The 16084-nt window shown below is 35.7% G+C and overlaps 1 protein-coding gene across 1 annotated transcript in view; it reads left to right on the top strand.

Annotated features, from left to right (window-relative positions):
- Window positions 1-16084, top strand: part of WWOX (WW domain containing oxidoreductase) — a 520377-nt gene that overhangs the window by 18395 nt on the left and 485898 nt on the right. The window contains exon 5 of the mRNA XM_065640965.1: window positions 9372-9478. Within this exon, the coding sequence (XP_065497037.1) occupies window positions 9372-9478 (107 nt within the window). The remainder of the gene's footprint in view (window positions 1-9371; window positions 9479-16084) is intronic.

The following is a 16084-nucleotide window of genomic DNA, read 5'->3' as shown; positions in this document are numbered from 1 at the left end:
CATCTATTCCTTTCCAACATGACACAAACTGTGAGCTCTTTAGAACAGGACCTAACTCTGTATGTTTGATTCTTGAAGACATCTTTTCCTAACCTAAATTGTGAGCTGTTTTATAATTTATATGTAAAATGTCTAGTATGCATTTTAAAATCTTTCACTGTTTAACTGATATAAATAAATATTAAGTTTGTTTTGAGGAAAAACTTGGTCCAATTTACGTTGTAGTATTTTCTTGTTATCTTTACATAACACTGAGTATTTATTATGAAATAACTTACAGATTAAAGCTTGGAGGATTTAGCACTTTAACTAAGAGCACAGCATGTCTTTTAATTATTCTGCCTTGGATGAAATTTACTTATTTTATTAACATTGCACTGTTGTACTTGCCAAAAGGAGATTCAAAACATGCAACCATTTATTTTTTTTTTTCTGGTTATGTTTAATTAGGGCTCAGGTCAACAGTACAGAAACCTGTGACACTGTTGGCTTACTAAAGAACAGAAGTGTACTTGAAAAGAAATTACACAACTGGCTTTTTTCTTGATTTTTGCTTTGGTGGGAAAAGCTGTTTTGTTGCCTAAAGCTGCTGCTGATGCAAAGAGCAGCTTTAGAGAGCTTGCCAGCCCCATTTATCTGAACTTGGAATGTTTGTTTTATTTATATATCTGATTTAAAAACAACCCAGAAATGCCCAAGACTCAGTCAAAGATCAATTTCAAATTCTCTAGGCTTTTTTCGGGTCACTTGAATAAGCTTGTCTAAGAAGATGTGTTAAAAATAAGAACAATAAGGAGGAAAATAAGCTCCAAAATTTTGGGGCCAAGTTGAAGTTCTGTCTTGCAAAACAGCTTTCAAAACCTAGTTGATACTGAATATGTGATCAGATTTTTTTTTTTTTTTAACCCAGTTATGCATGTTCTTACACTGGCACTTTTCCAGAACAAAAACCCCTTCAAGGTTGTATGGATTAGCTGGAAAATGGAGTCTCTTTATCATTGGCCTTTGGTACTTGCTACTGATGTTAAGGAAATCCTTAATGATTTTTTTTTTTTTTTTTGGTATGTGACTGTTGTGAGTGGTGTTGCCACTGCTGCTCTTAGCTTGCCTTAGCTTTACTATAAAATAGTGATGAAGCTACAGGAGCATGCACAAAATTACTATTTATTTCCTTAATAATGTATTCAAGTAATGGTGCTTATAAATAGACTGGCTTTATTTAAACAAATAGACAAAAAAGTGGTCACTTATCCCATGGTGACTAAACATTCAGAAACGATTACTTTCTGGGAAATCGTGTGCCTAAATGTCATGTCAAATTTGACTACTCAGATCTGATCTAGATTTCGTTGAGATACTGGTTTGATGTTGACTTACATTGCCAGCAGAGTTATTGTTTTCTGCTACTCTAGATTTCAGTTGGGTGTTTATTTTGGAAGTGTTTATTTTGTAATAAATATAAAAGTATATTAAGATAACTGTAGTCTAACAAAATATTTTTTTATCCCTTATGAATATAAACATATGTAATTCTGAATAGAGTAGTTTAGGTTTTTTACTAAAATTAGGAATATGAGTCACACTAAAATGAGTTCTGCTCTTTTTCAGACAAAGTTACTGGCTTAGGTTTCTTTTAAAATATTTGTATAACTCTTCTAGTTTGACTTGGTAATAATACATCTAGATGCATTTTTAGGTGGAAAGGTTATTTTTGTCTAGAAAATCTGAAGTTTTATGCCAAGTTGCTGTGTATTCAGATGCCTGTCTTCCCACGTGATATGTTATCTGTTAGAAAAGAAAAAAATATATTCAAACAGAAAAATGAGCTGCCTAATAAATTCTATTTAAACATTAAATTATAAAACTAAATGCTACATTCTACTATATTTTTTTATATACAGCATTTGATTGGTGCTACAAAAACTGGCTGACTTGCCAGCAAGAAGACACACTGTCATTTTTGAAGACAATCAAAATAAAACATGAATTTATTCTATGCTCGAAGAAGCACTGAGAATAAAAAGTTCCAACAGTAATCTTCAGTTACAGAGGTGGTGCTAAGATATGACTAGTTGTGTTAATTTCTGCAAATGATTTTAGTATTGGTAAAATGCCACCCTGATAATGTCCATTGGACTGATACAGTACACTTTAAAAAATATTCAGGAAAAATGTGTTTGGGGTTTGTTAGCATAATCCTATTGTTGATGAAGAAAGGCAAGATGAAACATGAAGGCTGAGACTTGTTTTTTTTCCTCATAAGTGCATGTATGTTATTTAAGCAGAGTTTTGGGATTAGTTGAAATGGAAGATGCAGGTCTGAATCCCTATGGGCTGGGATTTTTGGTTACTGATGTACATCTAATGCCAGGGAGTAGATATGAAAGATAAAACTGGGATTTCACTGAAAATACAGTTCTTATCTCTTAATTCTCCTTTTCTTCCCTTCACTCTAATCCTTGGCCACTGTTCATCTGTTCAGACCCAACAGGACCTGTTTGTCTTTACATGAACTAGTAATTGGAAAAAATTTCATGTAGATTGCATGTTGCATTAAAAAAAATGTATTCGTATTGTATATTGTGTCAGGATTCCGCTTGTAAGATTTTTCTCATTTCCTTCCTTTTTAGCTAAAACTCAAGTTTACTCTTGATCCAGGAAAAAAGGTACGGTTTTGTTTTCAAAGCAAAGAGTGTTTGAAGGGAGTAACGTCTAGCTGGAGAAATGTTTTTGTGACATTTCTGTATTAAAAAAAGGCAAGTATGATTTGGATCATGATCAGATGTTGTAGATGAACATTCTGCTGATTAAGTAAAAATTATTGTACCTTATCAAAATGTTAAGAGTTTAAAAAGATCCATGAATACTGGGCTCTTTGTTTGATGGCTTTGAAGTGCCAAGACTCTGTGGGTTCTGTGCATGCAATAGGTTTGCTGGGTAAGATGTTGGGTTTGTGTTGTAGGAACACGCTTGGCCAAGCAGCGAGAACACTTTTCTTCTCCCAAATATACTAAGCTAAAGTAAAATTGAAGTGCTATGTATTGGCCTATGCTTAGTTCAAGAGAAAGTGTATGAGATATTGTGGCGTGGGTTTTTTTGGTTTTGGTGTGGTGTTGTGTTGTTTTTTTTTTTTGGAAAGAACTTAAAGCAAGGAGCCTAAAAGGCCAAGAAAATCGCATCCTTTTTACATTTTCCTTTGTATCACTTCTGCCTGGAGGAAGAAGTTCTCTTAACTTGTATGTTTTGCACACTATCAGTTTAAATGCAAGCTCCTGAACCAGTGGCTGTTCTGCCCTTGAGTGAAAGAGGCCAGAAAGTACTTTTTCATTCATGTTTAGTGCCAAGAATGTTTTAATTAAGGTTTTGTATTTTCTGGATTTCAGAATTAATTTAAAAAGCTGTTGCTTTTACTTTATAAAGGTTATATAAAACTGTTGATTCTTCCCAAGAAGAACCAAATTATATAAACAAAAAACTTACTGTTCATTGGAAGTTGGGTTTTTACTTGCGATATCATAACACCAGATATGGAAAATGCTCTTCCAGCTACTAGTTTATCAAGGAATGCTTTTTGTATAGGCATCTTACCCTTTTTATATTAAAAGAAAACAGAATTATTTTAAAACAAAACAGAACCATTCTGAAAATTAACTTGTTTCACTCTGCAAATGGAGCGTCTGTCTGTAAGAACCCAATAGGTGTTTGCTGCAATTCAGAAAGCAACGTGAAGGTTTGAGAGCAAGGTAGTGGGGGAGAAAGAAAAACCTGAACACAGCTGTGAAAGTAACACATACTTAGCGATGTGTTTGTGCTTATGAAATCCAAGTTGGTTTTTGCTGTTCCGCAGTCCGTAAGTAATCCATCGGTGTATGAAAGGCCAGACATATGTAACACAAGCAGGCTAATGCTTTTCACTTCCAATTCCACAGAACACTTTTGTTCACTTACTTGGTCTCGCTGTGTTTACTGCAGTGAAAGGGAAGAAGGTTTTTCTTCTGGACTCTCTCTTAGTTTACATTCCAACTGCCTGTGCCGTAGGGCCCACGGAAGGCTGGACTCATGACAGCTTTAAATAATTTCTCAAGCACATGTGAAGATGTTTTAGAATCTCAGGGCCTCCAGAGATCTTCTATGGGTGGAGAGAAAGGAACAAGTAGTCTTGAAGAAACTAAATGTGAACAAACGCTGTAGGGTTTTACATTGAGGAGTAAGCTCTTGCGAAGACAGATAGCATCACGGCTTTTCAAATGTGTTGTGAATGACAGATCCAAGGTATCTTGAAATGTCTGGGAGAAGGTAGAGAAGCTGGAGATGACTTGCTATTGTCTGAAATGTTTTTGAATTTCTTCTTGTATATTCAAACTTTCTTATATTAGGAATAAAGGAATGTTTTAAAACAGGTAAATACCTGATGCAAATTCTTCACAAAATGTCCCCCAATGATAAATGGACTGTGTGCTGTCTACTTTATTTAAATAAAGAAATAGCTGAATTACTTTTCAACTCAGTGAATCCCTTTCTCTGTTTTGTGTAGGAGATTGCACAGTTTGACACAGCCATATATTCATCTGGTGTGTGTTGACACAATGTAGTTGGCATTAATTGAGTGATGCTAACTGGTTGTTAATTGAGACCATTAGCTGAAAATCTGTCCCAGAATTCCTTGAGAGTAGTGGACTGCAGATAGACAAGAATGTGAGAGTATTGAACAATCATGACAGAAGATGAATTAAATTGAGTGCTAATTTCTGAGTCTGCAAAGCATGCAGTAACTGAAGGGCCAGGGGGTTTGAAATGTCTGTAGCAAACCCCATGCACTTGTAGCTCTCTCGTTAGTTCTGCTACTGGTTCTTTAGGTCAGGGCTGACGCAGGGAGCTGTGCCATAATGTTTATCCTCATGGATGTCTTAAACAGAATTTTCACTTCAGATTAGAGCTCGTTCAGGTAGACCAACAGCAGCAGCAGTTGGTCTCAGGACAGTCTTGTCTCTTGAGATTTCCAGGGCAATCACTTGAAATTTATTTTAGTTTTATAAAACATTTGTTCAATGTTGTATTGTATAGACTATTTAAATATACTATGATTGCTTTTCTAAAGTGTTCGTTATTTAAGCATGTTGTTCTTCTGTCACATTTGAGGGAAGTATCTATCTTATTCTTTGTAATTGGCTGTCCTTGATGCTCGGGTGTATTATCCTGTGCTGGTTTTCTAATGTAGTTGTTCCTACTTAAAAAGAACCAACAAAACCCACCAACCAACCAACAACAACAACAAAAAAACGAACAAAAAAACCCAAACCACAAATAGTATATAACATGTGGTTTCCTAGAAGACGATATTCAGGTTTTGCAGCTTTTTTTGAGCTGTGTACTTTGAAATCTGACAACTGCTGCGCTGAACCATTGACACTCTGGGGCTGGGCACGGTTTCCCTCAGCTTGTTGCCAGCCGTGCCAGCCTGGCGGGACGGACACGGGCACTACGGCTGCCGACAGTCAGCTGCTCTGTCTGTCTGTTCTACCCAGGTCGAACAGCTCTGCAGCTGCGGTACCCGAGCACTGGGGCATGTTGGGGTTCGCCACTGGAGCGTACGAGTTGTTTCCTGAAAAAGAAACTGGTATCGTTGCTGTTAATGTTCATCGTGAAGGGGCTGTGTCGCTGTAAGAGAGCACCTTGGTAGCTGCAGTCTCGGATTGAGTGAAGTTTTAAAGAAATCTTTGGTTCTTCTGAAGTTCTGCAGAATTGCCCTTGTGGGTAGAATTAAGGTTGTTCTGGTTCCGTAGTTATGCACATCTTCGACATAGTTATTTACATTTTTCTTTCAAATTAACCGTACTGTTTTGGGAATTTTTTTTAGGTTTTATTGTTATTTGGGCGTTTATGATGTTTGTGGCTTAACTTTGGTATATGAAACCACATTCAATGTGGATTTTGATTCACTGTAGTTAGACAAGGTTTTTCTTTAACAGAGTTTAAATAGTTTTGTGCTTTAAATACTCAATCCCTGTATTAGGCTCAGGTTTTAATTTACTGTATCTTGAAAATGTGGCTACATTTGCTTAAAGGCAGATGTTGTTGGCAAACTTAGTTTAACACAATAAGTTTGTTAAAAGAATAAAAGTTTGCTACTATGCTAGAAGCTTTTCCCCACCTGTTTAAGCTATGTGACACTGGGGGAGGAAAGAAACCTTAATTTTTGCAGGAGAAACAAAATGCTAAAGCCATAAAAGGACTTGAACACTGAGGTGCTTCCAAACTACTGTTTCAGGTATTTCACTTAGAAGTTGTGTTCTTCTAAGCTCCTGCGTGTTTCTTAAGTGGTAAAGGTACTTAATTGTATTGCTTAATGAGGATTTTCAGGTCTATGAAGATTTGTTTTAAGGACATATCTAAAAAATGCTGCAGTCTCAAGAGTAAGCAAGTTGGTAGGTAGATTGTACTGAAACCCCAGTGAGCTCTATGAAGTAGACCTTGTGTCACCTCGTCACGATATATTTCGTCTGGTAGATGGTCTGAAAAGATGCCTCATGAATTACGCTCCACACAAAGTGATAGAAAGACCAAGTAGTAATAGTTACGTACAATCTACCTATAGCCAGTAATTCAGTAGTTGAATCAGAATCTTTGTGTCATTCGAAGTACCTGGATTTGTTTTTATCTTTTTGCATAAATCTAACTGTCCTAAATACAGTGCAAGAGTGTTCATGAATGAGTTTGTAGTTTAAAACATCTGATGGGGAGAGACGTCAGCACTTGAACTGTGGCAGTATTTTGAATGGAAGGTTCTGAAAAGAGGGTTGTTTTTTTTAAGCACATAATGTCATGGAAGGACTCAGAACTTGTCTGCCCAAGGGTGAGGAATCATCCTTTGGTAGCCCAGGAAAGAGTATGTCCTAAAGAGGAACGTTTAACACTCATCTCCAAGTTTGCAAGGAAAAATCAAGGCGCTATTAAAATTAACTAAATTTGAAGCATGTAACTTACTTGCTTAAATTTTAATCTTTCTCAATTTATTTTATAATGAGAATCAAGTTATTAACTGTAACAGATAATGGTGTGGAATTTATTATTTTGCACAATGTGACATCAGGTAGAGTTAGCAAAACATCATTGTGTTTAGCTACTGGCCGTCAGCTCTAGATATTTGTATAATAATAGAAAAACTGTATTCCCAGGCATTCCAACTAGTTTATAATCACATGGTAGGCTGGTCAAAATAAGTGTATTTTTTGGGCAAAACAAGAAGCATACAGCTGGCTAATAGTACTCTGGTACAACATGTCTTACATTAGTTACATGAAAAATTCTAGTTAAATACACTTAAAGTGGAATTCAGAACAAGGGAAAACTTTGCATGTGCTGTAGCTGAATTCATGTGTATGCAATGAATTACTCAGGTAATTAATGTTGCTTCCTACAATGAATGACTTTAAAAGAGGTACAAGAAAATTGCTTGGACTTAAATACAGTAAGCATGTAATTGCAGAAAATGTTATAAATTGTCTTGGTGTCTGCTGTTTCTATAATGTAAGTTATGTCTTGTGCTGTAACTGAATTTTGTTGCTCCAGGGTGTTTTGGAAGTGAGACAGCCCCTCTTAATAGGTTTTCGGTAAACAGTTTTTAAAAGAAAAACATGAACATGCTTTAAATGTCACAAAGCTAAAGCAAATACCTGTTGTATTTTACTTCTGCACATACTTAAATTGCTGGGCATTTCAGTTTGATTCTTCATTTTCTACTTTAAGCTTGTCTAATTGGAAGTCATTATGCCACGTTATGCCTCTTTCAACTGGATGGAAATTTCTGTCATTTTTACAGTTCTCCGTGGAGATGGGCACCCAGTGATAGTGGTGAATACATCGCAAATACGTAGTAGCTCACCCCTGAGAGAAACCTGGTTTCTGGCTTATTTCTCTGCACTTTATGGGTGTTCTGTGCTCCCAAGAAGTCATCTCCTGGTGTAAATTCTCACAGATTTTTTTCAATTAAATTAAGTTTACTTTGGACCAACTTCTATGCAGCTTTTCATTAATGACTTGAACAGTGAAACAGTATGCTTACAAAGCTTGCAGATGATGTCAAAGTGGAAAGAGTTACAGTTCTTGGTGGACAGTTTCATAATTTGAGCTGATCTCATTAAATTGCAGTATGGTCTCAAATTAACAGACTGAAATTAATCTGAAAACTCAAGTCTCCTTTAAGAAAGGAAAAATGAAATGCCCAAATTCAGCATGGGGAAGAAATGGTTAACAGTATTGCAGAAAAGATTGTGAAAAGATTTAGAAATTCCCTGTGAAACTTTGTTCTGTGGATGAAACAACAAAAACCTGGGGTTCTAGATTCATGCTGTACTTTAATTGCAGACAAGTGCGAACAGTCCACTTGTTTCAGATTTAGAAAGAATGTGCTTGCAGATTAAGTGAGTTATGCAAAAGAGGCAATTTTTAATGGATTATTTTTTCTTTGTGTCATCTGGTGTATTCAGTGACCCCTTTAGTCCCATGATACCATGACCAATATATAAAGCTGCATGATATTTGACAGATTATTCATAATGAGAACAATTGTGAAAAGCCATTCGCCATGTTTCAGTTGATGATGGGACAAGAAACAAGTTGATTTTATCCAGATAATATAAGAAAAGTTTTAGCAAAGATTTGAAAGTACATGGCTAATAAAACATACATGTAGATTACAGATCTCCTTAGACAGAGCCTCATTTGCTAAGAATGAGCTTGACAAGCCCCACCTGGGAATGGTCTGACACAGGGATGGTTCTCTGGTCCCTGTGTTTTTGCAGCACTGTTCCACAGGTGCGTTGGTGTTTGGATCAGAAACGGGAGATATCTCCATGTGATTTTGATTCTTATTCCCTCACACGTCCCATTGCATGATCCGCCCCCCACCACACATCCTCAGATTGATGAATCAAAGGCTAATGGTGCATCCGAAGAGCCCAGTGCTGCTTTAGATTACTCTATCACTTTCAGTGGGATGTTGTCAGGCATAATAGTTCTGCAGTCTCACCTTATGGCTTGTTCTTCACAGTCAACAAGTAAGGAGTAAGTATTATGCTGTTCTTCTAACAGCTGAAGACACTGATGCAGAGAAATTGAGTCTAGTTTTTGAAGATCTCAAGCCTGTTTGCAGGAAATATATACAATTATAGTCTCAAAGACCTGCTCAAATTGAAGCGTCTACCTTTTTTTCATACGTGCTCTTAAAACCTGCGTCCAGGTGACTATCAAACAGGTAGTCAGACTGCAGGTAGCCTTACTGTACTTAAGCATCTGGTTCACCTTTTCAGGTAATTTTATAGCTCTGTTTTGTTAGTGAGATTATTTCTGACTAGGAAAATGTTTTATCATAGGTTTTGAAACTGCAAAGTCTCTTGCACTGCATGGGGCGCATGTTATCCTGGCCTGCAGAAATACGTCACGAGGCAACGACGCTGTACAACGCATTCTTGTGGAATGGGTAAGCGAATGTATAGTGTCCAACACTAAGCGGTGTTTTTCAAGACGTGTACTGGTTTTGTGCAGTACAAGCAGTTAAACAGATATTACATTGCCATGCTAGAATCTAAAGAAGAATTTTGTAATTTTAATTTTTGTAATATTTTGTATTATTTGTAATATTTTAATATTTTGTAATATTCTGTTCAGTCACTGGCATATCGGTGAAATAGATTTATCATTTCATATGACTATATCGGACTGCAAGGCTTGACATTACGTATGGATGCTTTGTAAAGGCAAAAATGTTTGAACCACTGAGGCATGTTTCGTAGTTCATAGAACAGGACATTTCCAGAACCAAAGTGTATAACAAACTGAAGGAGAATGTACACATGTGGATATTAGAGACAGCCGCTGTTTTGCCCATGGCTTTTGTACTGTGAGAGATTCCAGAGGATCATTCTTACATTTTTGGAAACCAAGAATGTTTCCCTCCTGGTCCATCAGTCTGTCTCGATGGGTTTTTTTCTTCCTATTTCTTCCCTCTTTCTTTCATTTGTCTTCCAATTTGTCATGTGGCCTTCAGTACTGTGTCTATTACTTTGTTTCTCTTTGACTCATAACTTCCTCCCTCTTCCTTCCCCCCTCCCATTTTGGTTTTTTGTTGTCGTGGGGTTTTTTTGTCATTGTTTTCGTGGTTTTTTTTTCCTTTTTTTTGTTTTGTTTTTGTTTTGTTTTGGATTTTTTTGATCTTCTAAGGCCCCTATAAAAATTTGGTGTTCTTAATTTATTCTTCCCACAATCGTTTACTTGCTAGTAAGGATTGCAGAGTAGTTTTGTCTGAGCTTGCTATCACTGCTGATTCCCAGGAGATAATCAGTTGACACAATCCTATAAACTTTACTTGAATAATAAACTGCAGGGTCAGATTCTCAGAATTTTCTTTCTTTCCTCATAAAATTAGTGATGAGTATTTTAGCTTTATTTCCCAAGCTCTGAAGATATTTCAGCTGTTCCCAGATGATATTGCAGAACACTCAGTAGTATTAATATTTACACATAAGTAGTCTACAGATGATTATACTATTTATTAGTGCAAAACAAACAGTGCTTATTTAGAAGTAAGTCTTTCTAAATAAGTGATGTTTATAATATTGCTGATTTTTTTTGTAACCACAAGTTTATTCAAGAAACAGTCTTTGGACTTAGGCCTTTCTTCTTGCCCAGATGATATTAATGATTTACAGTAAAGGACTGGGAGGGAAAAATCTCTTCCTTTTCCCTTCAATACTTCACATTAAAGCTCTTTTTAAAAAATTATTTATTTATTATTTTCTCCTCAGTAGCACGGTATTCCAAGATGATTCCAAGAGGGGCAAGCATAGCTATCCATTCTCTTTCAGTAGAACTGGATTTGGTTATATTCAGTCTTTTGAATTTAGTAGTCCCAGTCCAGCTAAATACAGCTATATAGATGGTTTTTTATGTAACTAAAATAAGGCAGTTTGAGTACCTTTTAGTTTAAAAATATCCCATTAACCCCTTAATTCTAACAGTATCTCTGAGCACTTCGAAGGCAATGGGAATTCAGGAGTACTTGTCTTAATACTTATATTATCTCACCCAGTGTTAATGAATTGTTAATTGAATGAAGATCAGTGAAGGTTGAATTGCTTCAGAAACACTGCATTTATTTACTAAGTTTTCAAATTCTAATTGTTCAGAAAAGAATCTCATCGGTAAACTGAGTAGCTGGAAAACCTTCAATGCATCTTTGTAATGGCTTTGTTGTTGTTTATTGAGAGGGACTAATTAACTTTGATTATTGCACTAATATTATGGCACTTTGACAGTCCCTCAGATTTATGACTCTGGGAAAATAAACAAATGAAATGCAGGTGCTGGAGCAGAAAGAATAAGTTATTACTGAACTTTAATTACTTGGAGTGTGTAACCAGGAGAGAATTAGTTGATGAATTACAAGATGCTTAAAATTTACATCAAATTGTAAGCAATCTTGAGGAAAACAAACACAGAAACCTGCTCCAAAGTCAGTTACTGAAAACAAAGAGACAAAGATTAATTCGATTGATACCAATATTAAAATATTGATGAAAAATATCTATTTTTAGCTTATAGGTGTAACTACAGAGCAGGAAGCTGTTAACTGAAAATTCTTTCCTAAAATTTAAGGCTTTAAGAAAAATGTTAACAACCTCTGTGGATGGTGTGGATAAATTCTCGAGATGTAGCTGCAAATATCCTGCTATAAAGAACTTAAAAGTACCCACAGTATTTTGTCTCCCTTGTTCCTAGGGAAAGGAACATTATTGAAAGGAAATTGGTTTGCTTTTCAGTTTGGAACCATTTTTAAACTAAATACAACTGTTTAGGATGCAGCCTTACAAAGCCTCATGTTCATGTTACGTTGTGTCTTTGGCAGCAGTAGTGCTACCAACTTGTTTTCTGTTTTCTTGTAAGTTTTTGAGATAGTCTCTGAGCTGCACTATAAATATATTGTATTTCTCCAATATTTGGAGGGGTGGAAGTTCGGTAAATAAGTGCCTAGTCTTCAGCTGAGTGTCTTCTGATTTGCATGAACTATACTTTTATAGCTAAAAAAAATCTTTGCCATATTGAGTTCTAGTGTGTTTACATGTCATAAGTGTAGTCTGTTGGCAGTAAAATTGATATTTCTTTAATAACATGTATATTACCAAAATCAGTGTGTGTCCTATGCTGGCTTTTCTATGGGACAGTATGCCTTAGTTCTTGAGGTTTAAATGTCTGACAGAGTATTTCCTTTTTCGTTCTTTTTGTTGTCTGATGCAAAAGAGACTTCTGCTTATTTTGCAGTAAGACAAGATAATTAAAAATAATGTTATTATTTCAAGTTTTGATAAAGTTACCTAATTGATGGTCTGTATTATCTAAAGCCTGAAATATACATGAAAAAAAGTAATTCGTAAACAAAAATCCAAAGCCGGCCGCCAAACTACAACAACAAAAAACCCAAATCAAACCTACTGTAATGCGGCATTAAAAATAAAGTGCAGCCTATGTAACAGTACTTGGGAAAACCATCCAGCTTATTCCCTTAGTGAGTCTCTTTGTGGCATCCTTGTCTGGAATGCTGTTAAATGGAGTGTCTGCAGAAAGACAGCTCTTCTTTGGGCTTGTTGGACTTTTAAATAAAGTTGTTAGGCAAAAAGCCGAGTTTCAGTCTGCTTTTAGTGAAAGCTGAAAAACAAGTCCATAAAGAGAAAATGGGACAGCTAAATGGCTTGAAAAAAATCCCCAACTGTTCAGATTTAGGGAAAACAGGAGGAATAATCGGAGTAAATAAGATCTTTCAGATTAGCTGCCATTAGGTTTAAAAAACAAATTCAAACTGATCTTAATTGGCTGTTGGAGATAAATCTAGAAAACCTTGTTTTTAACAATTTATGTCTAAAGAGCTGTTTTGTAGAGTTTGAGCCATTTGAGTAGGGATTACCCATATAAGCTTGCTAATTACTTTAGATAAGTGACATTTGTTTGCAACCTGCAGTATTCCAGTTATTTTCTTTCTAAACTATAGCAGAATTTTGCTAATACTGCAAATAGAGGGCAATTGCCTTATGTAAAGCATTGTGACAGGTTTTAATGTGACTGGTCTAGCTAATCTGTCAAATACAAATTTATAGAGAGGTATAGTTGATTATATTGGTACAATCTAATGTTTTATATCCATACGTGTGTGTATATATAGAGAGAGAAGAGAAAGTAGTAAAAGAAGTAGATAAAAAGAGATCAGTATAGCTTTACGTTCGATATCTCGAAAATGAATGTTGTTCACGCACGATGACATTCAATATCAATTTAGAACTGTTTGATAATTTCTTGCTCAGAAAAGAGGAAATTAGAATTCTAGAGTTATGATTCATTTTAATCAGAAAGAAATTGTCAAACATAAATCTCTCCTTGAGTAGTGAAAAGGCCTGAAAGCAGCCAAGAAAAAATATCAATACTTTGCAAAGGAGGAATGATTGTTCCAATTCGTAGCTTAATTGACTTTAAGGCTTAATGAAAAACACTACAGTGCTGTTTGTACACATAGTTGCTCTGACAAGCATTGAAATCTATGCTCCAGGAAGAGAAGCTAGGTAATTTATTTTACATTATTATTGATATAATTTTGTAATTGAGTATGAGCAGAATGTTTGGATAAGACTGCATAGCTCCAGATGTTAGTGGTATTCTCAAGAAAATTCTTGAGAGTATGAATGAATAAAATATCTCAAATCACAGCTTTTCTTGCCAAGGAGCTCTCCTTTATTTATTCCTGTCAAATAGTCTTTGAAGTAGATATTAAAAGATAAATTGTAAGTTTAATATTAAATAAAAAGTACTATGTTTCATTTGTAATTATTCCTCGGTGTTAAGCCTACAGCTACATCAGATTAGATTAACCTGTAAAAAGAAAATTTGGGTTTCCTTTACATGTAGAAACTTATAAAGTAGGGAGGTGACAAGAGAAGAGAGAACTGCTGTGAAGAAAAATAACAAACGTGTCTCCTTGCTGTATTCCTTTCTCCCAAAGTACTCTCTCCCTAAGGAGTGGTTTATATTCTTGCTGATTAAGTAACTGAATGAAATTAAAACCTAGTGAGTGAGTCTTTGTATTCCAGTTGTGATCTTGCAAAGTGCAGAAAGGCGAGAAGCACTTTGGGCACATTTACACGGAACACGGGGAACAGTTTTCATGTGTCGACTCCATGTGTTTTCCCCTCACAGAACAGGACTGGTTTCCTGTGTAGTGTCCCAGCTCCACTGGTGTCCTGGGTTTACAATTTTTGTTTGTGTGCATGTGTGTAATACCGAATAGCTTTGTAAAATATTCTTCTTAGTCTCTTGACGCTAATGGGTGATCCTCTTGATATAGAAGACAAAATCTCCTTTTGTATCTATTGGATGTTAATTTTGTGAGATTTTCCTGTAAATCAGTCAGGCTCTTAATACAGGATTTCCATACCAAGACTATGTAAGACTACATTAGAACCAGCACAATAAATTGTTCTTGGAATTAACTTATGTGAATGACTAGTGGCAGATTTTCATTTATGGAAAAAAAATGAAGAATGCATGTGAAGTGGCCTTACAGATGTAGTAAATACTGAATGAAGACACAGCCTGTTAGCATAGAATTAAAGAGTTTCAAAGTGCTGCTAAACAAAAGCTCTTAAAAAGTAATCTCTTCAAAATAGAAAGTATTTCAGAATATCATACTGGTGGTGCATGTGCATTTCTGTGAAAATATTATTTCAAATATTGTGTTATTTTGTAATAAAGAATTGTATTGTTTCAAAGCATGATATTCTGAAACTATATTATTGGCTCACATGCCATCACTGTGTAATACACAGTTATAAAAGCCTGCAAAGTATAGACATATTTCATCTTTCAGTGCTCTGAATAGAGACTTTGCTGAAGAATCGAGATAAAAGTAGTTATCCAAACCTTGCTATGGGGAAAAGGCCTTGCAGGAGGAGGCAGTATCTTTTATTAAGCTAACTGGTAATGCAATAAAAAAATTTCTCTGTCAACTTCTCTCACTTGCAGCCATGGACACTCAAAATAAAGCATTATTGCTGCTGCTGAGTGTAATACTTTGCTTTTTATTTTTAAGGGTGTGATCTGGATGTTTCTGAAGTGAAGGTATCTTTTAATTAACTGCAATTGCAATGGAAATTGTCCTTATGTTACTAGCAGAGAACTGATAGTATAAACCTTAACTGGTACTGGTGCTAGTAACTGCTGATTGAGAACAGTGTGAAAGTATGACCAGACTTGGGCTGTAATGTTTAAGAATTCCGTATGTTCTGTGAATAAGCTGCTCAGCTGAGAGGCCTTAGGAGGGTGATCTGTGCTGCAAAGTATTTTCCAGATGCAGATGGACAGTGAATTGTTAAAGAATGGTAGACAATTTTTAAGCAGTAGCAGCATGCATACACGGCCCTAAGAAAAACAAAACGTTATGCAGTCTGCTAGTACGCTCAATAGAAGAAGCTGGAGAGCAGTGGCTTTTGTATTTTGAAGTCTTCTGACGTTTCTTCCAGTTTCCAGGCCTGTATATTGGGACAGTAACTACCCATGTGGACATGTCTCAGCCTGTCAGAGCTATTGATCTTGTTATCAGTGAGAAATCTGTGATCTTCAGGTTCTTCTGCCAGATTCATCCCTAAAACCAGCTGCAAATCAGTGCATGCAGCCACTGACAAAAGCAAGAGGCTTTTTAACGTTTTGAGAAGAAACAAAATCCCCCACAAAGTTAAAAACATTAAACAGTTTAACCGACATTTACATGGATTAATTGTTGAGATCTGTTTTTTTGTACACTATAAACATATGGCATGAATTTTCTCTCATTACAGATGCTGAGAAAAGGGAAGGGCAAATATTTATATTACATTCATGTTTTACAGTAAAAACACTGTTCAGTTTGTTTATACGGTTCCACTGTTACAGTTTTTATGGTTAGTAATGAAACCACTGTAAAACTGAGTCTGAATTATATAGCAGATGTGTTAAGCCCCCAACTTTCAGAGTTGGGCATTCTTCTGAATACTGATGTAATTTAGTTAGA

This window comes from Caloenas nicobarica, chromosome 9, assembly GCF_036013445.1.
Source record: "Caloenas nicobarica isolate bCalNic1 chromosome 9, bCalNic1.hap1, whole genome shotgun sequence".
Taxonomy (NCBI): domain Eukaryota; kingdom Metazoa; phylum Chordata; class Aves; order Columbiformes; family Columbidae; genus Caloenas; species Caloenas nicobarica.
Note: the sequence above shows the minus strand (reverse complement) of the source record. Positions and strands in the feature narration are given on the sequence as shown.